At 43.3% G+C, this 25,648-nt stretch overlaps 1 protein-coding gene across 2 annotated transcripts in view; it reads left to right on the forward strand.

Annotated features, from left to right (window-relative positions):
- The first annotated feature begins 422 nt into the window (after positions 1–422).
- Positions 423–25,648, forward strand: part of acmsd (aminocarboxymuconate semialdehyde decarboxylase) — a 115,953-nt gene continuing 90,727 nt past the window's right edge. The window contains exons 1-4 of one of the 2 annotated variants that reach the window (XM_073047612.1): positions 423–584; positions 4,980–5,024; positions 15,497–15,593; positions 18,280–18,329. In XM_073047612.1, coding sequence (XP_072903713.1) covers positions 528–584; positions 4,980–5,024; positions 15,497–15,593; positions 18,280–18,329 — 249 coding nt within the window. In that variant the 5' untranslated portion in view covers positions 423–527. The remainder of the gene's footprint in view (positions 585–4,979; positions 5,025–15,496; positions 15,594–18,279; positions 18,330–25,648) is intronic. The other variant, XM_073047611.1, reaches the window with a different exon arrangement.

Below are 25,648 nucleotides of genomic sequence, written 5' to 3' on the forward strand. Positions count from 1 at the left end.
CAGTCCTCTAAGTACACATTATTTCTCTTTCAGTCCTGGTATATTATAATTCAGAGCTGTGATTTACAATTCTGCTGCACAAAATACCCAATACTTACCGTATATTGCACTCCACATTTTAGAAGATGATCCAATTCATTTCTCTCTTTATTCTGAAGCTTAACATTTAATTATAGCATAATCATATCAAATTTTTCTGGAATGTTTCAGTGTTTACATGATTGAAAACAGCACATTCATGTGTTAGGTTGAAAACAACTAGTTAACAATTTCTTTTGTCAATAAGTTCTTATCATCATTAAAATATGCCTTATGTTTGCAGTTTGATTACAAATGTATTCACCATGTTCTCCTCTATACTGTACTTTGTACCTTATCGATTTGTTGCCAATTTGAGCTGTGATTGGTTACTGTACAACTATACCCCTCAGAGGAAGAGAAGATTTAAAAGAGTGGGCTATGGTTTGCAGCAGGAGATCAAATCACACAGCGGCTGAATTTACGGCTGAATTGCTTGCTGTGCAGGGATGAAGATAGATTTACACAGTCACATCTTGCCCAAAGAATGGCCTAATCTGAAGCAGGTAACATTCTAATTGTATTTTTTTCTGTTTTTGAGAAATATTAAACTGAAAAAATCACGTTGAGCAAAGAGACAATTAAATTCCTGAAGGAATAAAAAGTATAAATGTGTTTTAAAAAAAAATAAAAAAATAAAAATTTAACAAATGTCTTTATGAAACCTGGAGGCTTCTGAAGTGAAGTTAAACAGGAAGCAGTTTTGAACATAACTTAACAAAAGTTTAAGGGTAACACGAGGGGTAATTTCTTTACTCAGAGAGTGGTAGCTGTGTAGAACGAGCTTCCAGTAGAAGTGGTAGAGGCAGGTTCGGTATTGTCATTTAAAGTAAAATTGGATAGGTATATAGACAGGAAAGGAATGGACGGTTATAGGCTGCATGCAGGTAGGTGGGACTAGGTGAGTGTAAGTGTTGGCATGGACTAGAAGGGCCGAGATGGCCTGTTTCCGTGCTGTAACAGAAGATGGTCAAAAATGGACAGATCCACTCTCGGCGTAAAAAAAAAAGTAATCAGAATTTGTTTAAAGCCAATGAAAGGCGCAGCACAGTAGTGTAGTGGTCAGCACAAATCTTTACAGTACCAGTGAGCGAGGTTCAACTACCACTGCTGTCTGTGGGTGGTAATTACGGTCTCCCCATGACCTCATGGGCTTTCCTCGGGTACTTCAGTTTCCTCCTACAGTCCAAAGATGTACCAGTTAGTAGGTTCATTGGTCATTGTAAATAGTCCCATGATTAGGCTGGGGTTAAATTGGGGGATTACTGGGTAGCATGACTCAAAGGGCTGAAAGGGTCTGTTTCATGCCAGTTTTAATAAAAGTTAAAAATGAGATAAAATAAGATTTGTTTGAAGAGTTAACAAAAATTGAATATGGTACATTATGAGACAAGTAACCAGTTATCAGATCCTATCATTGTTAAAGCACTTTGCTTCTGTCTGCTTTGGTTGTCTCGACTTCCACAGTGAACTTTGCGCTTTAATGATTAATTTGCACTTAGTGAAAGTTTACTTGACCTTTGATGTTACTGAAACCTGAATACAATCTATGATGCAGTGATATTTTTGAGTTATCCCAGAAAGGATATGAGTATTATTCATGTCATAGAATGTAAATCCGTGAGAGAGTGGAAATCAAAAGAAGAGATAGTTAAAATGCAGACACAATGAAATGTTGTGGTGATAGCAAAGGATTTCAGATACAACAAGAAAGTATAAACCCGATTCTGAATATGAATTCTGGAAGCATTCAACAAATCAGACAGTATCAGTGGGGAAAGAAACAGAATAACCACCTTGAAGTAAAAGGCCTTTTATCATTACTAGAAAAATGAAATGAGAAGTTGGTTTAAGTGAAGAGAGGGGGAGGTCGAGAGAACAGAGGGAATATCTAATAGGGTGCAGACCAGAGTTGTCAGAGCAACAATTACTTTGAAACACAGCAGGTGGAACAAACTAATAGATCAACAAATTGAAAGATAACACATCGAAATAAACACATCAGTGTGACAAAAAAGGTTCTATTCAGAACCTATGAATGTTCAAGTTTCCCTCAGTCACAACTAAGATGTCATTAAGCTCCTAATACCATAGAAATGAGGAATTTTATAAAATAGGAGATGGAATATCAATATCAAAATATTAAGGAATTGAACACAGATTGGTAACAGATTGGCTTTACTTGACATATGTACATCGAAATATATAATAAATGTGTTGTTTGCATCAACATGAAGCTGAGCAGAGTCTGATGATGTGCTGGGGGCAGTCTGCAAGTGTTCCCATGCTTCTGGCACCAACATAGCAAGCTCTCTACTTACTAAACCTAACCGGTACGTTTTGGAATGTGAGGAAACAGGAGTATCCAGAGGAAACCCATACAGTCACAGGGAGAACATTATATTTACTAACCAGCATTGCTTTTATTCACATTACCATTGACACTAGCTTCAACACAAGATTTATATAATCATAATTTTTTAAATGTTAATTTAACTGCTAAAAGGCAATACATATTAATGTAACTTTCCAGAAAATCCAAATAAAAATTCATTCATTTAATTGGAGGACATTTACTACCCTTGGGATAAAAGTTTTGACATACAATATATTTTTATCTTTCCACCTTCTACAGCAGAAATATCATCTTTCAATACCATACTTAAGTTTTCTATAGACTTTTGAAAATATCATATAACCATATAACCATTACAGCACGGAAACAGGCCATCTCGGCCCTTCTAGTCCGGCCGAACACTTACTCTCACCTAGTCCCACTGACCTGCACTCAGCCCATAACCCTCCATTCCTTTCCTGTCCATATACCTATCCAATTTTACTTTAAATGATAATATCGAACCTGCCTCTACCACTTCTACTGGAAGCTCGTTCCACACAGCTACCACTCTCTGAGTAAAGAAGTTCCCCCTCGTGTTACCCCTAAACTTTTGCCCCTAACTCTCAACTCATGTCCTCTTGTTTGAATCTCCCCTACTCTCAATGGAAAAAGCCTATCCAAGTCAACTCTATCTAACCCCCTCGTAATTTTAAATACCTCTATCAAGTCCCCCCTCAACCTTCTATGCTCCAAAGAATAAAAACCTAACTTGTTCAACCTTTCTCTGTAACTTAGGTGCTGAAACCCAGGTAACATTCTAGTAAATCTTCTCTGTACTCTCTCTATTTTGTTGACATCTTTCCTATAATTCGGTGACCAGAACTGTACACAATACTCCAAATTTGGCCTCACCAATGCCTTTACAATTTTAACATTACATCCCAACTCTTATACTCAATGCTCTGATTTATAAAGGCCAGCATACCAAAAGCTTTCTTCACCACCCTATCCACATGAGATTCCAATATCAAATAGGATATGATAATGGTTGTTCAGCTAAAGCACACACACAGAGTAAGGAAGCCCAAGCCAGTTTTAAGTAGAGGTCTCATTTGTTTTCTATCACTGACTCCAACTCACAGATTTGATAAAACAGAGAACAAGCCAGCTTCTTTAGATCCAGTTATAGGAAACAAATCTTTCATACTGTATTTTAGTCTTTAAAACATTAATAATGAATCATTCCATAATTTAACTGCAGCCTCATCCATTTCATTCCACTGCATTAGTATCTTACATTTTCTCTGGAATGTGTTCTATTGGTTGGCACAGGGTGCAGAACTGAAAGCATCTTAACAGATGCTGAGTTTAAAATGTGTTAAAAATTAAGAAAAATGAACACTGATGGAGAAATATCAGAAGAGTTCTCCCACAAACAAAACACTGAAATACTCAGTATGTAGTATTTGTGTAAAGAAACAGGTCTGGTTTTATTTGCAAAGTGAACGTGGAAGAGCTGATGACAGCAGTGTAAACTCAGACTGAGGTTGGGGAGGGCCAATGAATCTCAACAAATAGGATTCATTACTGCATTCAGGCCATCAATTTGGTTGTTAATTAGCCAGTAGTTGTCTTTTGCAGCGTCCCATCCAGCATAATTTCAAAAGGATAGGATTGCTCTTTTTTTAATGAGTAATCTAAAATTTGATCCACTTTGTCCAAACTGACCCCATATTTTTCAATTCAGAAAAGGTTGTATTAAAACAAGACTACAATTTCAGGTCAATAATATTTCATTGCCTCCTTCTCTCCCAATTACCATGCTTTCATACCTGATTGCAGAGGAAAATGCAAAGTTAAATTTTCTAGTTGGGTGCTGGGGTGGGGATAACTCTTTACTAAAGGACACGTCAGGTGTTCCTTTCCTCAGCTGGCCTTGTGTAAGGTGTAGCACCAGTTTAGCATCACGCCCCACCCCCCGAATCAGGGTCTCGTGAAGCCATGGAAGTAGGTGAGTAGCTGATGCATAACACAAGCACTGGTTAGTAGACCACTGACACTAGGCAGACAATCTCTGAAGGGTATTGATAATGCCTGGGGTCACCCATCTTGTAAAGACACTGCCCAGGAGAAAGCAACGGCAAACCACTTCTGCAGAAAAATTTGCCAAGGACAATCACAGTCATGGAAAGACTATGACCACCCATGTCATATGACAGCACATAATGAACGAACTAATATTCGAGTGTACCCAATCAAATTTGTGCTTGCCTCACATTATCCAGTGAGTCACTATGAAATTTTGGAGTTTCCCAACTCTCACACTTACAGTTGCAGGTGACCAAAACTTCTAGGGCAACCACAATCTCTTCAAATATTGAAACAGGATTCCTATTAAGAGGTAATAATTATAACAATTGTAGAGAAATCAGCAATAGCTGTCATGTGAATTCAGAGCAGTTTGGAACTTTATCCAGTTTGAAAGCTACTATATGTATACTGTATATAACTAAAAGATATTTCTATCTGTACATAAAATCAACCAGGCTTTCTCTTTTACCAGAGATATGGATATGACGGTTGGGTACAACTTCACCATCACTGCAAGGTATGCTTATTCAGATTTGAAAGAGCGATAGATAATCAATTCCACATCAATTAAGGACTTTGAACAGAATTATACAAAATCATGGCTTTCTTGTTTTTGTGATCCCCTGAATTGTATCTCCTCATTCCATGCTGCAATGTAGTCATTTACCTTGCTTCCCTGCCTGATGCTACCAACCAATGGCTATTAACTTGCTTAAAATTCTGCTCTACATATTTCTCTGCAATTATCATTCATAATGCACCATCTCTACCCCAGAAATACCATATTTAATTGTACAGTTTTGAGTAGGTACCTGTCCATGATAACCCGAGAAATTTAATTATATTCCCTGAAAATAATAAGCACGATATGACTCAAGTTCTCCTGCAGTGAAAAGCAGTAACAATCATCTTTAAAAACACAAAATGCTGGCAGAACTCAGCAGGCCAGACAGCATCTATGGGAGGAGGTAGTGACGACGTTTTGGGCCGAAACATTGTCACTACCTCCTCCCATAGATGCTGTCTGGCCTGCTGAGTTCTGCCAGCATTTTGTGTTTTTATTTATTTGCAGCATCTGCAGATTCACTCGTGTTGCCTAACAATCATCTTTAGCTCATTTTGCATCAGTCTGAAAATATGATGAGGTGTTCTAAGCCTGAGTTACTTGGGAGAAGCTGATCTGATTTCCACCCATTTCAGCAGTCTATGAGATGTCAACTAGTCCACTGTGACACTTCTTGTGAAACACTTTAGACAAACTAGAGCCACATTGTTCTGGAAATGGCCATCATTAGATAATTAAGGAACAAATGGGCTGTCCCAGCCGATGTTAGACTGTCTTTAAAGAGACTGAACCCCCGCAAGGCAGAAGGTCCCGATGGAGTACCTGGAAAGGCTCTGAAACCTGTGCCAACCAAATGGCCAGAGTATTCAAGGACATTTTCAACCTCTCACTGCTTCAGGCAAAAGTTCCCACTTGCTTCAAAATGGCAACAATTACCCCAATGCCTAAGAAGAATATTGTGAGCTGCCTTAATGACTATCGCCCAGTAGCACTCACATCAGCAGTGATGAAATGCTTTGAGAGGTTGGTCATGACTAGACTGAACTCCTGCCTAGTCAGAATGAACAGCAGATGCAATCTCCATGGCTCTACACACGGCTTTAGACCACCTGGACAACACAAACACCTATGTCAGGATACTGTTCATCGACTGTAGCTCAGCATTTAATACCATCATTTCCACAATCCTGATTGAGAAGTTGCAGAACCTGGGCCTCTGTACCTCCTGCTGCAACTGGATCTTCAACTTCCTAACTGGAAGACCACAATCTGTGCGGATTGGTGACAACATCTCCTCCTCCCTAACAATCAATACTGGTGCACCCCAGGGGTGAGTGCTTAGCCTGCTGCTCTACTTACACTATACCCATGACTGTGTGGCTAGGCATACCTCAAATACCATCTATAAATTTGCTGATGATACAACCATTCTTGGTAGAATTACAGATGGTGACAAGAGGACGTACAAGAATGAAATATGCCAACGAGTGGAGTGATGTTGCAACAACAACCTGGCACTCAACGTCAGTAAGATGAAAGAGCTGATTGTGGACTTCAGAAAGGGTAAAACAAAGGAACACATACCAATCCTCACAGAGGGATCAGAAGTGGAGAGAGTGAACAGTTTCAAGTTTCTGGGTGTCAAGATCTCTGAGGATTTAACCTGGTCCCAACATACTGGTGCAGTTATAAAGAGGGCAAGACAATGACTATACTCCATTTGGAGTTTGAAGAGATTTGGTATGTCAACAAATACACTCAAAAACTTCTATAGTTGTACCGTGGAGAGCATTCTGACAGGCTGCATCACTGTCTGGTATGGGGGGTGGAGCTACTGCACAGGACTGAAAGAAGCCGCAGAGGGTTGTAAATTTAGTCAGCTCCATCTTGGGTACCAGCCTACAAAGTACCCAGGACATCTTCAAGGAGCGGTGTCTCAGAAAGGCAGTGCCCACTATTAAGGACCTCCAGCACCCAGGGTATACCCTTTTCTCACTGTTTCCATCAGGTAGGAGGTACAGAAGCCCGAAGGCACACACTCAGTGATTCAGGAACAGCTTCTTCCTCTCTGCCATCCGATTCCCAAGTTGACATTGAACCCTTGAATGCTACCTCACTTTTTTAATATATATTATTTCTGTTTTTTTGCATGATTTTTAGTCTATTCAATGTATGTATACTATAATTGATTTACTTATTTAGTTATTTTTTTCTTCTATATTATGTATTGCATTGAACTGCTGCAACTAAGTTAACAGATTTCACGACACATAATAAACCTGATTCTGATTCTGATATTGGATCACAACTTCCCATGTTTACCTTCAACCTTAAGTATTCATTGTATGAGATCAACCCATCCCTACCACTCATTCTTAGGATTCTGTACTGCCCAGTTTCCGAACCACCCTCAAAAGGTGCCAATGTCTCTCGTTATGGCCTAACTTCCTACTCGTCCTCCAGTGCATCCTGCTTGACCAGTCCATATCCTTGCTTTGTTTTCTCTTCATATTCTCAACCCTCCAACCTACCTTCTCCCAATCCATTTAACAACTTCTCAATCACAACACATCAAAGGCCTTGACCTCCATGTGTCACTGCAAACTGTAACGCTGAATCCAAAGGTCAGTACCGCATTCCCCATCCAAGGTCCTCCACTGCTTCATTGGGCAGAGAATTCCACAGGTTTACCACCCTCTGGGAAAAGCAGTTCCTCCTCATCTCTGTCTTAAATCTACCCTCCGAATCTTAAGGCTATGTCCCCTAGTTCTAGTCCCGCCTACCAGTGGAAACAACTTTCTTGCCTCTATCTTATCTACCTCTTTCATAATTTTATATGTTTCTATAAGATCTCCTCTTATTCTTCTGAATTCCAGTGAGTACAGTCCCAGGTGACTCAATCTCTCCTCATAGTCTAACCCACTCATCTTTGGACCCTGGTGAACCTCCTCTGCACCACCTCCAAAGCCAGTATATCCTTCCTCAAGTAAGGAGACCAGAACTGCACACAGTACTCCAGGTGCGGCCTCACCAGTACCCTGTATACTCAGCATAACCTCCCTGCTCTTAACTTTAATCTTTCCAGCTAAAACATCAACATTCATTTGCCTTCTTGATAGCCTGTTGCACCTGCAAACCAACCTTTTGTGATTCATGCACAAGCACTCCCAATTCCCTCTGCACAGCGGCATGCTGCAATTTTTTTACCATGTAAATAATAATCTGCTCTTTCATTTTTCCTTCCAAAGTGGATGATCTCACATTTACCAAAATTGCACTCCATCTGCTAAACCCTTGTTCACTCACTTAACCTATCTGTATTTCTCTGCAGATCCTCTGTATCTTCTGCACAATTTGCTTTTCCTCTCAATTTAATATCATCAGCTAATTAAGATACACTACACTTGGTCAACTCTTCAAGATCATTGATGTATATCATGAACAGTTGTGGGCCCAGCACCGATCCCTGTGGCATACCGCTCACCACTGATTGCCAACCAGAGTAACAGCCATGTATCCCAACTCTTGGCTTTCTATTAGTTAGCCAATCCTCTATCCATGCTAATACATCACCCCCTAACTCTATGCATCCTTATTGTATGGATAAGTCTTTTCTGTGGCTGCTTATCAAAAGCCTTCTGGAAATCCAAGTAAATAAAATCGATCTGTTCCCCTCTATCCACTGCACTCATTATATCCTCAAAGAACTCCAGTAAGTTTGTCAAATAGGACCTGCTTTTGCTGAATCCATGCTGCATCTGCCTGATGGATCCATTTATTTCCAGATGCCTTGCTATTTCTTCTTTAATGACAGCTTCAAGCATTTTCCCAACTACAGATGTTAAACTAACTGGCCTAGAGTGACCTGTCCTTTGCCTACATCCTTTTTTGAACAGTAAAGTTACATTTGCCATCTTCCAATCTGCCAGGACCTGCCCAAAGTCCAGAGAATTTTGGTAATGATGCACCATCAATAACTCTCTGAGACGTGATGCGATATATTGGCTTTTATTGACTGGAAGAAAGAACAAGCAGTAGTTGACCACCATACTACATCCTGGAGACTGAGGGCCGGGCTCAGGCCTCAATCGCCTTTATACTGGGGTCTGTGGGAGGAGCCACGGTCAGTGGGAGGGGCCACAGGAGCAATCAGCAGGGGGCGTGTCCAGACAGGTATATGTAGTTCACCACATTCACCCCCCCCCTTTGTTTTAAAAGAGAGTCCCCATGGGGCGAAGTTTCTTACAAGTATATTTACAGGTTAAGTCTATCAGGTGGTCGAATCTGTCGCTGCGATCTACGTAGCACCAGCTGTGATTGCACAGGTGCCGGTGGTGATTGCACCAGAGACGGTGGTTGTGCTGGTTCCGGCCTAACTGGAGGTGTCAGCCCACTAGGCGTCAGTGATCCCTCATGCGTGTGCAAGGCGCCTGGTATATGCGCGTGCGAGACGCCCGGTATAGGAGTGTCGTGAGGAGTCTGTGTAGGGCTCAGTGTGCGCGGTGTCACCTTGGGTACAGGGTTCATAGTTACCGAGGAGTGTTCGGGGTAGTGGTCTGCTGCTCCTGCGGGCGCCAGGTCGCGGACGGAGACTGTGTCCACCCACCCATCAGAGTAAGACCACGTAAGCGTACTGGGGGTTCGCATGTAGAAGGTGAACCCTCTCGACCAGCGGGGAGTATTTATTGCTCCTCACATGTTTCCGGAGCAGCACTGACCCTGGGGACGTCAGCCAAGCTGGTAGGGTGGTCCCAGTGGCAGACTTCCTGGGAAAAGAGAATAGGCGCTCGTGAGGGGTGGCATTGGTGGACGTACATAACAGGGAGCGGATAGAGTGGAGTGCCTCAGGGAGGACCTCCTGCCATCGAGAGACCGGCAACCCTTTTGACTTAAGGGCCTCGGCAGAGAGGGGAAAAGTGGTAGACTTGACCGGGGGCGGGCCTTGTCTGCGTAATGGGGGACCCATTGGGTGTAATAGGAAAAGAAGCCCAGGCACCGTCTGAGGGCTTTGAGGGTGGTGGGAAGAGGGAGTTCTAACAGGGGGCGCATACGGTCGGGATCAGGGCCAATGACCCCGTTTTCCACGACATACCCAAGGATAGCAAGTCAGGTGGTTCCGAACACACACTTGTCCCTATTATAAGTAAGGTTCAGGGCTTTGGCCATTTGGAAAAATCGCTGGAGGTTGGCGTTGTGATCCGACCAGTCGTGACCACAGATGGTGATGTTATCCAGATAGGGAAATATAGCCTTCAGTTGGCACTGGTCCACCATCCGGTCCATTTCCCTCTGGAAGACAGAGACACCATTTGTGACACTGAAGGGGACGCGCAGGAAGTGATAGAGCCTGCCGCCCGCCTCGAAGGCGGTGTAGGGGCGGTCCTCTGGGTGGATGGGGAGCTGGTGATAAGCGGATTTCAGATTTATTGTCAAGTACACCTTGTACTGAGCTATCTGGTTGACCATATCCACGATGCGGGGTAGGGGGTATGCGTCAAGCTGCGTGAACCTATTGATGGTCTGACTATAGTCCATGACCATCCTATTTTTCTGCCCGGTCTGAACAACGACCACCTGGGACCTCCAAGGGCTTGTGCTTGGCTCAATGATCCCCTCCCTGAGCAGCCGCTGCACCTCCGACTGAATGAAGGCCCTGTCCCCCGCGCTGTACCTCCTGCTTTTAGTTGCCACAGGTTTACAGTCAGGGGTCAGATTGGCGAACAGCGGTGGGGGAGGGATCTTGAGGGTGGAGAGGCTGCAAGTGGTGTCAGTAGCGCAGCTGTCGGCATGGTGCTGGGTGGGATGTGTGGTTCGGTGTGTGTGTGGTCAGTAGCGGGGTATATGACGAAGTCCCACAAAACTGAGGATTCCTGACAGTGAGTGGTGGGAGGGGCCCGTCATATGCCATAGTCACACTTTCGAGGTGGCTCTGGAAGTCCAGCCCCAATAGCACAGGCGCGCACAGTTGAGGCATGACCAGTAGCGCAAAGTTCCGATATTCTGTGCCCTGCACCACCAATGTCGCTACACAGCCCACCCGGATATCTGTGGAATACGACCCAGAAGACATGGTGACCCTCTGGCTTACCGGCCGTGTCACGAGTCCGCAGCGTTGCACTGTGTCCGGGAGGTCAATAAAACTCTCAGTGCTGCCCGTGTCAAACAGGCAGCTAGTCCTGTGCCCCTCCACCAGGATGTCCATCATTGACCTTGCAAGCTGGCGTGGGGCGCTTTGGTCGAGGGTTAGGGAGGCCAGAATTGAACTGCCGTCTTGGTGTCCAGTAAGCACCGGTGGGTAGGGGGTGGGGCATGTTGGCATCTACAAAGATGGCCGCCCCCATCCGGGCATGCAAGATGGCGGCCCCTATGCCTCGTTGGAGGCGGGCAGGCAAGATGGTGGTGACCAAGATGGCGGCCCCCATGCCTCACACGCAGCGCTGCCCAACCCCGCTCGTGGTTTAGACTTATAGACCTTGGCGAAATGGCCCTTCTTCCCGCAGCTGGAACAGGTCACTTCTCGGGCCAGGCAGCGTTTTCGGGGGTGCTTTTCGAGTCCGCAGAAGTAACACTGCGCGGGCTTGCGACTGGCAGCAGTCATGGTCGGGTTCGGGGAGTTCGTGGAATCGCAACTGGCAGCGGTATTGGCGAATTCGCTTGCGGGAACCGGCGGCGGCGGGGTCTGAGGTGTCCACGGAACCGGCGGGGGATCGTGCGGCTGGACAGCGTCAGCATTGTGCAGAGCAGCCTCCAGCGTGTCGGCCATCTCGATCGCCGAGCGTAAGGTAAGATCGGCATTTTCCAGCAGCCGCTGGCGCACGTACACTGACCTGATCCCCGTAACGAAGGCGTCTCGTATGAGGAGCTCCACATGCTGTTCCACCGTGAGAGTTTTGCAGTCGCAAGTTCGCACGAGTGTCTGTAGGGCTCAGAGAAACTTGGCACTCGACTCTCCAGCCCGCTGTCGTCGCGTAGCTAAGCGATGTCTTGCGTAGACGGTGTTCACCGGCCGCAGGTACTGTCTTTTGAGGGCGTCCAGTGCCCCTTGGTAGGTCGGCAGGTCCCTGATAAGTGAGTAAACTTTTGGGGTGACCCTCGAGAGGAGAATTCTGTGCATAACAGCGGGTTCAGTTGCACTAACCTCCTCCAAGTATGATTGGAAGCATGCAAGCCAGAGTTCAAAGGCAGGAGCTGCTTCAGGGGCTTGGGGGTCCAAATCCAATTTTTCTGGACGTAAAATACTTTCCATGGTTTAAAACTTCCAGTCAATAAAATTGATGCACCATCAATAACTCTCTGAGATGTGAGGCGAGATATTGGCTTTTATTGACTGGAAGAAGGAACAAGCAGTAGTTGACCACCATACTACATACTGGAGACTGAGGGCCGGGCTCAGGCCTCAATCGCCTTTATACCGGGGTCTGTGGGAGGAGCCACGGTCAGTGGGAGGGGCCACAGGAGCAGTCAGCACGGGGCGTGTCCAGACAGGTATCTGTAGTTCACCACAGGTAAACTATCACCAAAGCCTCTACTATAATTCCTGCCATTTCCTTCAGTCCCCTGGGATGCATTCCATCAGGACCTGAGGTCTTATCTGTCTTCAGGCCCACAATTTTGCTCAGCACTACCTCTTTAGTGATAGCCGTTGTATCGAGGTCCTCACCTCCCATCGCATCTATAACATCTCTCTTTGGCATGTTAGACATGTTCTCTACCATGAAGAACAACACAAAATAGTCATTCAAAGCCTCTGCCATTTCCTCATTTCCCAATATCAATTCCCATCATGCCTGATGTTGTAGTGTGAAGGAAGAGAAGTGGGTGCAGTTACTGTTAGAAGAGCGAAGGTGCTCAAAAAGCTAAAAGACCTAAAGGTACATAAGTCACCCGGACCAGATGAACTGCACCCTAGGGTTCTGAAAAAGCTAGTGTTAGAGATTGTGGTGGCATTAGAAATGATCTTCCAAAAATCAGTGGATGCTAGCATGGTGCCAGAGGACTGGAAAATTGCAAATGTCACTCCACTCTTTAAGAAAAGAGGAAGGCAACAGAAAGGAAACTATAAACCAGTTAGCCTGACCTCAGTGGTTGGGAAGATATTAGAATCAATTGTTAAGGATGAAGTGATGGAGTAGTGACACAGGACAAGATAGTATAAAGTCAGCATGGTTTCCTTCAGGGAAAATCCTGCCTGACAAACCTGTTGGAATTCTTTGAGGAGATTACAAGTAGAATGGACAAAGGGGATGCAGTGGATGTTGTATATTTGGACTTTCAGAAGGTGTTTGACAAGGTGCCACATATGAGGCTGCTTAGCAAGTTAAGAGCCCATGGTATTACAGGAAAGTTACTAACATGGTTGGCTGATTGGTAGGAGGCAGGAAGTGGGAATAAAAGGATCCTTTTCTGGTTGACTGCCAGTGAGTAGTGGTGTTCCGCAGGGGTCGGTGTTGAGATCACTTATTTTTATGCTGTATATAAATGATTTAGATGATGGAACAGTTGGCTTTGTTGCCAGGTTTGCAGATAATATGAAGATTGGTGGAGAGGCAGGTAGTTTTAAGGAAACAGGCAGGATGCAGAAGGACTTAGACAGATTAGGAGAATGGGCAGGAAAGTGGCAAATGAAATACAACGTTGGAAAATGCATGGTCATGCACTTTGGTAGTAGAAATAAATGTGAAAACTGTTTTCTAAATGGAGAGAAAATCCACAAATCTGAGATGCAAAGGGACTTGAGAGTTCTTGTGCATAACACCCTGAAGGTTAACTTGCAGGTTGAGTCAGTGGTGAAGAAGGCAAATGCAATGTTAACATTCATTTGAAGAGGTCTAGAATACAAGAGCAAGGATGTGATGCTGAGGCTTTATAAGGCACTGGTGAGGGCTCACACTGAGAATTGTGAACAGTTTTGGGCCCCTCATCTTAGAAAAGATGTGCTGGCATTGGAGAGGGTCCAGAGGAGGTTCAGAAGGATGATTCCAGGGATGAAAGGGTTATCATACAAGGAACATTTGATGGCTCTGGGTCTGTACTTGCTGGAATTCAGAAAGATGAGGGAGGATCTCATTGAAACCTTTCAAATGTTGAAAGGCCTAAACAGAGTAGATGTGGAAAGGATGTTTCCCATGGTGGGAGAGTCGAGGACAAGAAAACACAGTCTCAGGATATAGAGGCGCCCTTTCAAAACAGAGATGCGAAGAAATTTCTTTAGCCAAAGGGTGATGAATTTGTGGAACTTGTTGCCACAGGCAGCTGTGCAGGCCAGGTCATTGGGTGTATTTAAGGCAGAGATTGATAGGTTCTTGATTGGACATGACATCAAAGGTTACAGGAAGGAGGCCAGGAACTGGGGTTGAGCAAGAGATTTTAAACAAAGTATCAGTTATGATTGAATGATGGAGCAAACTTGATGAGCTAGTGGGCCCAATCCTGCTCCTGTGCCTTATAGTTTTATGTTCTAGCTCCCCCTTCTTGTTCTCCAAGGGACCTACGTTTAGCCACCTTTTGCCACTTTATATAATTATTAAATACTTTTACTCTCTGTTTTTATATTTTGTGCTTGTTTATTTTCATAAGCTAGCTTCCCTTTCTTTATTGCACACTTTGTGGTTCTTTGTTGGTTTTTAAAGTTTACCCAATCTTCTAGTTTCCCACTATTTTTGGCAACTTTGTATGTATGAGCTTCTAGTTTGATGGCTTCTTATATTTCCTCAGTTATCCAAGGCAGGCTCTCCCACCCTTACTGTCCTTGCTTTCAACTGGAATATAATTTTTTTGAGCACTATGAAATATCTCTTTGAAAGTCTTCCACTGTTCCTTAACTGTCCCACCATATAGCCAGTCTACACTAACCAAATCCTCCCTCATCCCATTGTAGTCTCCATTGTTGAGGCATAATACACTGGTTTTCGATCGAACTATTGCACCCTCCATTTGACTGAGAACTTCAATCATACTGTGTCTCTAACCACAAGATCACTAATTTTACCTGTCTCATTGCACAGGACCAGATTGAAGATAGCACATTCCCTTGTAGGTTCAGTAACACGCTGTTTAAGAAAGCCATCACCGATGCATTCTATGAAGTCCTCCTCAAGCCTGCATCGACCAACTTGATTCTCATAAAGGTTCTCTTAAAAGTTACGATTGAACCCACATTCCCAACTTCCACTGGCAGCTCATTCCACACACCCACCACCCCCTCCAAGTGAAGGAGTTCCCCCTTAGGTTTTCCTTAAATATTTCACTTGCTTTGGATCTGAATGAAGACAGTTGTCATTGTCATCCTGTTAGAATACCCTATCTTATAGGTGCTCCTGGATTTCTGGTACCCTATTTTCCCTATTTCTGATTGCCTAAATCCAACAGCTTGCAATGATATTACTGAACAAATTCTTAAATTAAATTGTTTTGTTTACAAAAAGGGTGAAGCAGAAATGATGAAAGATGGTAATGTCTTCAGAGTTGTACAAGAAAACTGCTGGGATCCTCAAGTCCGAATTAAAGAAATGGATCAGTCAGGTAAATGGAGGTCTAATATATTGCACATTTCTCTATGAATTAGAATTGATTTATTATTGCCACACTCAGAAAGTTAGACATCATCTATGGAATGAGAAATAGAGTTCATGCTTCAGGTGAAACCTACCAGGGCAGCATCTTTCAGCAGGATGATGGGACCAAGGACGACATCCAGTACAGACTCAGCAAAGTGAGAAACGTCTTTAGATCAATGAGCAACATACGAGGATCAGCCAAGTCCAATGTCCACACCAAGGTGAAGCTGGGGCAGAGTTGTGTTCTGGCCACACTCTTGTATGGGTCAGAATGCTGGCGCATGACAGAGAACAACCTTGCCAAGCTGTTGTCATTCCACACCTCTGTATTTTCTAGCTAAGGAATGTCTCTAGCTATGCCCTACTCCTTCAGTGTCGCCAAGAGGACACAGCCATAATCATCATGAGGAAACATTGGAGAAGAATTGGGCATGTAATGAGAAGAGAGGCCAACTCCATCATCAAGACAGCAATACATTGGATCCCTGAAGGGTAGAGGAAATGTGGGAGACCAAAGACAACGTGATGCTGTGCTGTAGAGGCAGAAATGAGGACCCTGAACCATACCTGGGCACAATAGAGAAGTTGGCAAGGAAGGGGAGAGAGATGGAGGATCTTCATTGCTGCCCTAAATGCTAGCAGCATAATAGGCAGTAACTACTTCTTCAGGTGAAACACTCTTCATTTGTTCTGAACCAATCTTATTCCAAAGCACAACTGCAGGAATTAGTTTACAAAATAACTTTACAAGATAACTTTTGCTGAGCAGTCTCTAATGAGGTAAGCCATGTACTTTCTCCAAAAAAAATCTTACTTTGACTCAAAAATTCAAAGTATGTCTGCAGCCACAGAACAAAGAAGCACCATGGAACCCTTTCAAAGAGAATATCAAACACACAACAAACAAAGAACTAATTATGCAAATAACAAAAGAAAGTGAAAAACACAAAATATAAAACATTAAACCACAGATTCCTTGAAACAGTCTAGGAATGTTCAGTTCAATTTAGTGCTGTGTTATTAGCTGACTGCCGGCTGTACAGCCAGTCAGTCCTGATCAAAATCACACAAAATAGCAATAAAAAAAGGACTGGTCAGAAATCAGAAACACATGTAATATGATATGCAGAGCCCAATGCACAAACCGTGTTGATCAAACCTTGCCCAAGATCCAAGATACTGGCAGCAGTGATCAAGAGGGGGGGAGAGAGAGACCGGTCACATGCAGACAGACGGCACAGAGAATCCTCTCGCCTTCCACTCTCATCCTTGTCGATTCCATCTTGCTCGATGCTGAGATCAGTCAGAATTGGAGTCAATCATGATCTTGTGCCCTGTTTCCTGCTTTCTTGGCTTCCGGGCCGCATGCTCTGCTCCAAACTTCACCAAACTCCCTCAGAGACAGCAAAGCACCAGGTCACTCAATCGGCCTGAAAACACACCAATTGCAGGTTCCAATCACACTTAGCTTAGTATGCTATCACAGAATTAAAAATTGTCCCAGAACGCTTTGATCTCTACGCTCATAGTATACCATTGTATAATTAAAACTTAATGTGATGCTACAGTTATTTTTCAGCAACAAAATAAAGGTATCTATACAAATAATCATACAAATATAGGGATGATCTTCCAAGGAAGTTTAAACATGTGCATCATTTGTAACTGAAATACAATGAATGAGATCAGCATGCATCATCACACCAGTGGTACAAACTACTTTCAGAATGAAACATGTGGTTTTTTCATGTGATATAGGTTTACTGAAAGGTTTGTCTCCTTACTTCTGTAATTCTGTTTTTTAAATATACAGTACCGGTAATTAAATATTTTGGCAAATGCAATGTTGACATTTATTTCAAGGGGAATAGAATATAAAGGCAAGGAGATAATGTTGAGCCTCTGTAAGACACTATTCAGGCCACACTTGGAGTATTGTCAACTGTTTTGGGCCCCATATCTTAGAAAGGATGTGTTGTTTTTGGAGAGAGTCCAGAGGAGGTTCATCACAATGATTCTGGGAATAAAGGGATTAGCATATGAGGAGCATTTAGCAGCTTTGGGTCTGTACTCACTGGAATTTAGAAGAATGTGGGGGGAATCTCATTGAAACCTATTGAATGTTGAAAGGACTGGATAAGGTGGATGTGGAGAGAATGTTTCCAATGGTGGGGATATCCAGAACTAGAGGGCATAGCCTCAAAACTGAGGGGAAACCTTTTAGAACAGAGGTAAGGATGAATGTTTTTTTAGCCAGAGAATAGTGAATCTATGGAATGCTATGCCAGACTGCAGTGGAAGCCAAGTCCATGAGTATATTTAAGGTGGAAGTTGACCGTTTCCTGATCAGAGCATTGAAGGATATGGTGAGAAGCAGGTGAATGGGGTTGAGTGGGATCTGTGATCAGCCATGATGGAATGGCGGAGCAGACTCATTAGGCTGAATGGCCTAATTCTGCTCCTTTGTCTTATGGTCTCATGATAAATGAGTTCAGCTCAAAATGTTTTCACCTGTTAACAATGGCAGCATGTTAGTTGAAATAATTGGAACCTGCAGCAATTTCAAAACCAAAAAAGTGATGATATACATGTGGAAACTGAAATGAAACAGAAATGACATTTTTTAATGATGTAAAACATTTAATTGACAGGTGTAACGGTGCAGGTTCTCTCTACTGTTCCTGTTATGTTCAATTATTGGGTAAGTTTGCACACCTGAATGAGACTGCGAGTACAACAGTTCTGCTAATGGAAATGAATTAGATGATGGAATAGATGGCTTTGTTGCCAAGTTTTCAGATGATGCAAAGATTGGTGGAGGGTCTGGTCCTGTTGAGGAAACAGGAAGGCTGCAAATTCGGAGAATGGGCAACAGAGTGGCAAATGAAATACTAATTTGAAAAATGTATGGCCATGAACTTTGGTAGTAGAAATAAATGTGCAGTCAATTTTCTAAACGGGGAGAAAATCCAAAAAATCTGAGATGCAAAAGGGCTTGAGAGTCCTTGTGTGCAGAACACCCTGAAGGTAAATTTGCAGGTTGAGTCGGTGGTGAGGAGTCAAATGCAATGTTAGCATTCATGTCAAGAGGTCCAGAATACAAGTCAAGTCAAGTCAAGACACTTTTTATTGTCATTTTGACCATAACTGCTGGTACAGTACACGGTAAAAACAAGACAACACTTTTCAGGGCTGTGGTGCTACATGAACAATACAAAAACTGCACTGAACTACGTAAACCAACACAAAAACTACACTAGACTACAGACCTACCCAGGACTGCATAAAGTACACAGAACAGTGCAGGCATTACAACAAATAAACAAGACAATAGGCACAGCAGAGGGCAGTAGGTTGTTAGTCCGATGGTTTGAGGGGAAAATCTGTTACATAAATAAACAGTTGAATAGTGGTGTCCAGGATTCCGTCTGTTTCTGTACTCCCGCCAAGTATTTCGTTGCCACAGATGTAGTCCAATTTAATGTCCATTGGAGAGCAGAATGGATGGGAGAGCTGGCCGGCTAGGGTTTGCTTTTTTCCTGGCACGGACACCTGCCCACCCGCCTCGATTCCGCTTCCTCACACACCGCTTATGACATCCCCAACATCGGCCACCGGCATCAGGTGACTCCGAGGACTGCAGGCCCGATTCCCTCAGCAAGCCGAGGTCGCGCAATCTAACCAGCAGATTTTCATGAAGGTTTGTTTTTGAGCGATCTCTGTATTGTAGCAGTATCTGGCGAAGGTAGATAGTCACTCTGTTATCCATTGCCCTAAACCCTAATTGTGCCTTAAAATTAAATTAAAAACTAAGTTAAAGAAGCACCAGATCCGAAAGACCACTGCTGCCGTGTGCCACGCCACCTACTGAGAGAAAGGATGTGATGCTGATGCTTTATAAGGCACTGGTGAGGCTTCACCTTGAGTATTGTGAACAGTTTTGGGCTCCTTATCTAAGAAAAGATGTGCTGGCGTTGGAGAATGTCCAGAACCTCCAGAGGAGGTTCACAAGGATGACTCTAGGAACGAAAGGGTTATCATACAAGGAACATTTGATGGCTCTGGGTCTGTTCTCGCTGGAATTTAGCAGGATGGGCGGGGGGGGGGGTAGTGATTGGAGGATCTCATTGAAACCTTTTGAATGTTGAAAGGCCTAAACAAAGCAGATATGGAAATGATGATTCCCATGCTGGGAGAGTCTAGGACAAGAGGGTACAACTTCAGGAGAGAAGGCCGTCCATTTGAAACAGATGCAGATAATTTTTTTTAGCCAGAGGGTTGTGAATTTGTGGAATTTGTTACCACTTGCAACTGTGGAGGCCAGGTCGTTGGGTATACTTAAGGCAAAGATTGATAGGTTTTTGATTGGACGCGGCATCAAAGGTTACAGGAAAAAGACTGAGAAATGGGGTTGAGGAGGGGAAAAAATGGATCAGCCATGATTGAATGGCGGAGCAGACTTGACAGGTCAAATGACTTAATTCTGCTCCCATGTCTTATGATTGCCTTCTGTTAATGGAAAGTACTTATCTATATACTACTAAAACTCTCATGCTCTGTTTGTCTGCTTATGACCTCCAATTAGTGCAAACGGTGCCCTACAGAGGCACTATTTTTGGCTAAATTGACTTAAAATGCATAACTTACAGAATGCAGGCAAAGTTCAGGGTTACATATTCGTATAACATTGCTCAGTCCCCAAAATCAACAACCCCACTTTCACCCGAGAGCCGATGTCAGCCATGACGGAAATGGCGACGCGACACCGCAACACACGTGCACGGCCAACCTCAGAAGCGCTTCACGATGCTCACAGCAGCGACAGCAACCGGAGCAAAAGGGCAGGGACAGCTCTATTTCAAGCAGTCACATTCTGCTAATCAGCATCAGAATGTGTAGGATTGGGACAGATCTAACTGCCACCCATTAATAGACAAAAGACAGTAGATGCAGGAGTAGGCCATTCAGCCCTTCTAGCCAGCACCAGCATTCACTGTGATCATGGCTGATCATACACAATCAGTACCCTGTTCCTGCCCTCTCCCCATATCCCTTCACCCCGCTAACTATAAGAGCTCTATCTAACTCTCCCTTGAATGCATCCAGAGACTTGGCCTCCACTGCCTTCTGGGGCAGAGCATTCCACATATCCACCACTCTCTGGGTGAAAAAGTTTTTCCGCATCTCTGTTCTAAATGGCCTACCCCTTATTCTTAAATTGTGGCCTCTAGTTCTGGACTCACCCATCAGTGGGAACATGCTTCCTGCCTCCAGCGTGTCCAATCCCTTAATAATCTTGTATGTTTCAATCAGATTCCCTCTCATCCTTCTAAATTCCAGTGTATACAAGCCCAGTTGCTCCAATCTTTCAACATATGACAGTCCTGCCATTCCGGGAATTAACCTTGTGAACCTACGCTGCACTCCCTCAATAGCAAGAATGTCCTTCCTCAAATTTGGAGACCAAAACTGCACACAATACTCCAGGGCCCTGTACAGCTGCAGAAAGACCTCTTTACTCCTATACTCAATTCCTCTTGTTATAAAGGCCAGCATGCCAATAGCTTTCTTCACTGCCTGCTGTACCTGCATGCTTGCTTTCATTGACTAATGTACAAGAACACCTAGATCGCGTTGTACTTCCCCTTTTCCTAACTTGACTCCATTTAGATAGTAATCTGCCTTCCTGTTCTTGCCACCAAAGTGGATAACCTCACATTTATCCATATTAAATTGCATCTGCCATACATTTACCCACTCACCCAACCTGTCCAAGTCACCCTGCATTCTCATAACATCCTCCTGACATTTCACACTGCCACCCAGCTTTGTGTCATCAGCAAATTTGCTAATGTTACTTTTAATCCCTTCATCTAAATCATTAATGTATATTGTAAACAGCTGCGGTCCCAGCACCGAACCTTGCGGTACCCCACTGGTCACAGCCTGCCATTCCGAAAGGGACCCATTAATCGCTACTCTTTGTTTCCTGTCAGCCAGCCAATTTTCAATCCATGTCAGTACTCTGCCCCCAATACCATGTGCCCTAATTTTGCCCACTAATCTCCTATGTGGGACTTTATCAAAAGCTTTCTGGAAGTCCAGGTACACTACATCCACTGGCTCTCCCTTGTCCATTTTCATAGTTACATCCTCAAAAAAACTCCAGAAGATTAGTCAAGCATTATTTTCCCTTCATAAATCCATGCTGACTCAGACTGATCCTTCTACTGCTATCCAAATGTGTCGTAATTTCATCTTTTATAATTGACTCCAGCATCTTTCCCACCACTGACATCAGGCTAACCGGTCTATAATTCCCTGTTTTCTCTCTCCCTCCTTTCTTGAAAAGTGGGACAACATTAGCCACCCTCCAATCTGCAGGAACTGATCTGAATCTATAGAACATTGGAAAATGATTACCAATGCGTCCACGATTTCTAGAGCCACCTCTTTAAGTACCCTGGGATGCAGACCATCAGGTCCCGGGGACTTATCAGCCTTCAGACCCAACAGTCTATCCAACACCATTCCTTGCCTAATATAAATTTAATCCAGTTCATCTATTACCCTAGTTCCTTTGGCCACTATTACATCTGGGAGATTGTTTGTGTCTTCCCTAGTGAAGACAGATCCAAAGTACCTGTTCAACTCGTCTGCCATTTCCTTGTTCCCCATAATAAAGTCACCCGTTTCTGTCTTCAATGGCCCAATTTTGGTCTTAACTATTATTTTGCTTTTCACATACCTAAAGAAGCTTTTACTATCCTCCTTTATATTCTTGGCTAGTTTACCTTGGTACCTCATTTTTTCTCTGCGTATTACCTTTTTTGTTATCTCCTGTTGCTCTTTAAAGGCTTCCCAGTCCTCCGGCTTCCCGCTCATCTTTGCTATGTTATACTTCTTCTCTTTTATTTTTATACTGTCCTTTACTTCCCTCATCAGCCACGGCCACCCCTTACTCCCCTTAGGATCTTTCTTCCTCTTTGGAATGAACGGATCCTGCACCTTCTGCATTATTCCCAGAAATACCTGCCATTGTTGTTCCACTGTCTTCCCTGCTCGGGTATTGTTCCATTGAACTTTGGCCAGCTCCTCCCTCATAGCTCCATAGTTCCCTTTGTTCAACTGTAATACTGACACATCCGATTTTTCCTTCTCTTTCTCAAATTGTAGGTTAAAACATATCATATTATGGTCACTACCTCCTAATGGCTCCTTTAACTCGAGGTCCCTGATCAAATCTGGTTCATTGCACAACACTAAATCTAGAATTGCCTTCTCCCTGGTAGGCTCCAGTACAAGCTGTTCTAAGAATCCATCTCTGAGGCACTCCGCAAACTCCCTTTTTTGGAGTCCAGTACCATTCTGATTCTCCCAGTCTACCTGCATGTTGAAATCCCCCATGACAACTGTATCATTACCTTTGCGACATGCCAATTTTAACTCTTCATTCAACTTACACCCTACAAACAGACTACTGTTTGGGGGCCATCAATAAGAGATAATTCAATCTTATTGTAATGACGTACTTTGAGACACCCATCAAACCCTTTGCTGCAGTCAAAGGACACTGGTGACTATATCACGTCCATTTAGGAGAGCACCAACCACATCATCAAGAATAATCAGCATCCTGGAGGCTTTAGTGTTACTGCTTCATATCTTCTATCCAGCATTAGCATTAAAAAAATATGGTCAGCCTAATTATGCCATGTGGAAAGAGAATGGGACATTTTGGCCAAACGTCGTCAGGAAGTGGCAAGGAGAGGGAAAGAACAAGAATCGGATAAGGCCAGGGCTGCACGACTCCAGGATCAAAGAGTCAGGACAAAAAAGATGAGAGAAGAAGAGACAGAGGAGGAGAGGCATGCACGTCTCCAGAATGACAACAACACGCACAGGAGGAGGAGAGAGGAAGAGACAAAGGAGCTGAGAAATGCACATCTCCAAGATCAGAGACAAAGAAGAAACAGCAGAAGAGGTGAAGAGACGGCAGATGAAAGGACTGCACATCTCCAGAATGACAACGAGAGGCACAAGGGTGGCAGATCAACCAGAAATGATGCCATCAAAAGTGTCCTTGATTAAACAAGGAGGAGCTATATTTGCCTTGCTACGCGTTGTTCTTCTTTAATAAACTGAGGTTTTCTTCTTCAATTTCCAAAGCAAAGCGATACCAATAGCACTCAGGAAAATTTAATGTTCATTCTGGTCACATCAGACTGCACTACCCTTCTCTCAAAGGGTGCCCCAATGGGTCACCCCGTTGTCTGGTATAAAATAAAATTGACTTTGTTTTGTTTGACAGTATAGCAATACGGTCTGTATGATGACAGAGGAGACGCAATGTGCCAAATGGCTCAATTCTGCTCCTATATCTTATGGTCTTAATGTTATTCACCTTTACATCAGAACCTTAAAAACACAGTACCAAATGTGTAGCAAATGTAAAGAGTTAGGATACATAAAGACAAGGCCTACTTGGAAAACTGGAAAAAATTGGAAAATGCGTTCTGTACAACACTTGCTGCTAATGGTAAGTTACACAGCGTGAAATAGAATAAAGTCACTTTCTGCAGTGCAAATGCGGAAGTGGTTTATATTGTAAAGCAACCCCTCACTTTTTAAAATCCTCTATTTTGCCTTGCTCTCTGCTTTAATGATATGTTCTCCATTTCTGTTTACTTTGCTTCCTTCCTCAATTCTTTGCTTCTTTACTTTCTTCACTCATTTGTTTCCCAGTCTCTTTCCCACATTCCCTTCTCCTTTTCAGTCTCTCTTTCAGAATATGTCTATAAGTTAAAACATTGAGAAGTACAACTGACTAATACAATGGGGGGGAGGAAGATTGAATTGTCAGTGTGTTTTGAAAGCTGAGAAAAAGCTCTCATCAACACAGCAAGTAAGGAGCAACACACACAGATGTTGCAGGAACTCAGCAGGCCAGGTAGCACCAATGGAAAAGAGTAAACAGTTGATGTTTCAGGTCAAGACCCAGTCCTGCTGAAGGGTCTCAGTCCGAAGCATTGACTCTTTATCATTGCCATAGGTGCTGCCTGATCTGCTGAGTTCCTCCAGCATTTTGTGTATGTTGCTTTGGATTTCCAACATATACAAAATCTCTTGTGTTTATTCATTTCCATTCATGCTGCCTGACCTGCTGAGTTCCTCCAGCATCTTGTGTGTGTTGCTTTGGATTTCCAGCATCAGCAGGTTTTCTTGTGTTTGTAAGATAAATAAGGAACATTTTGTTAAAGTGACATGAATGAAGCTTCAGGAATGAGGTTGTAGCAAAAACAATGAAACAGGCACTAGAAGAACTATTGCCTTACAGTTTCTGCAACTTGTGCATGTTGTTGATCTCCACTGTTCTCTGTGTGGAGATTGTGTGTTTTCCCTATAGTGATGTGCACCTCACCCAGCTGCTCCAGTTTCCTTCCACAACACATGAAAATTGCAAAGATGATAGAATTCAACCACCAGACATCCCATCCCTTGCCCCCACACCGCCCCAGTAACATGACGGAGAATAGTAGAAGTTGAGCAAATATGGAGGAAAAATTTAGATTCAGAAAACAGGACGTTTGATGCTTGTCTTAGACTCAGTAAACCAAAAGCTGATTCACTTTTAAACAAGATCAGTTTTATCTAATTGATGAATGAATAAATGCTCATTATTTGAATTGAAACAAAAATCACTTCAAATTAGAAGAAATTTCTGCTTTTTATAAAAGACAGAAGACCTATTGAAAGGATTTGTAATGATTCACTCCTGACTATGAATCACATGGAAATGAAACGAGTGCCAAAATTGTCGTGGTTTCTGTATCTAGCAGGGAATACACAATCTATTTAACACTGTAAATTACTCCTTTGAAACCGGTGTGTGTGCTCTGTCTCAATAAAACTCGTGTGTACCATCTGTCTCAATAGATCTCGTGTGTACAGTCTTTCTCAACAGAACTGGTGTGTATGGTCTATCTCAGTAAAACTGGTGTGTCCGGTCTGTCTCAGTAA

This window comes from Hemitrygon akajei, chromosome 5 (assembly GCF_048418815.1).
Source record: "Hemitrygon akajei chromosome 5, sHemAka1.3, whole genome shotgun sequence".
Lineage (NCBI taxonomy): Eukaryota > Metazoa > Chordata > Chondrichthyes > Myliobatiformes > Dasyatidae > Hemitrygon > Hemitrygon akajei.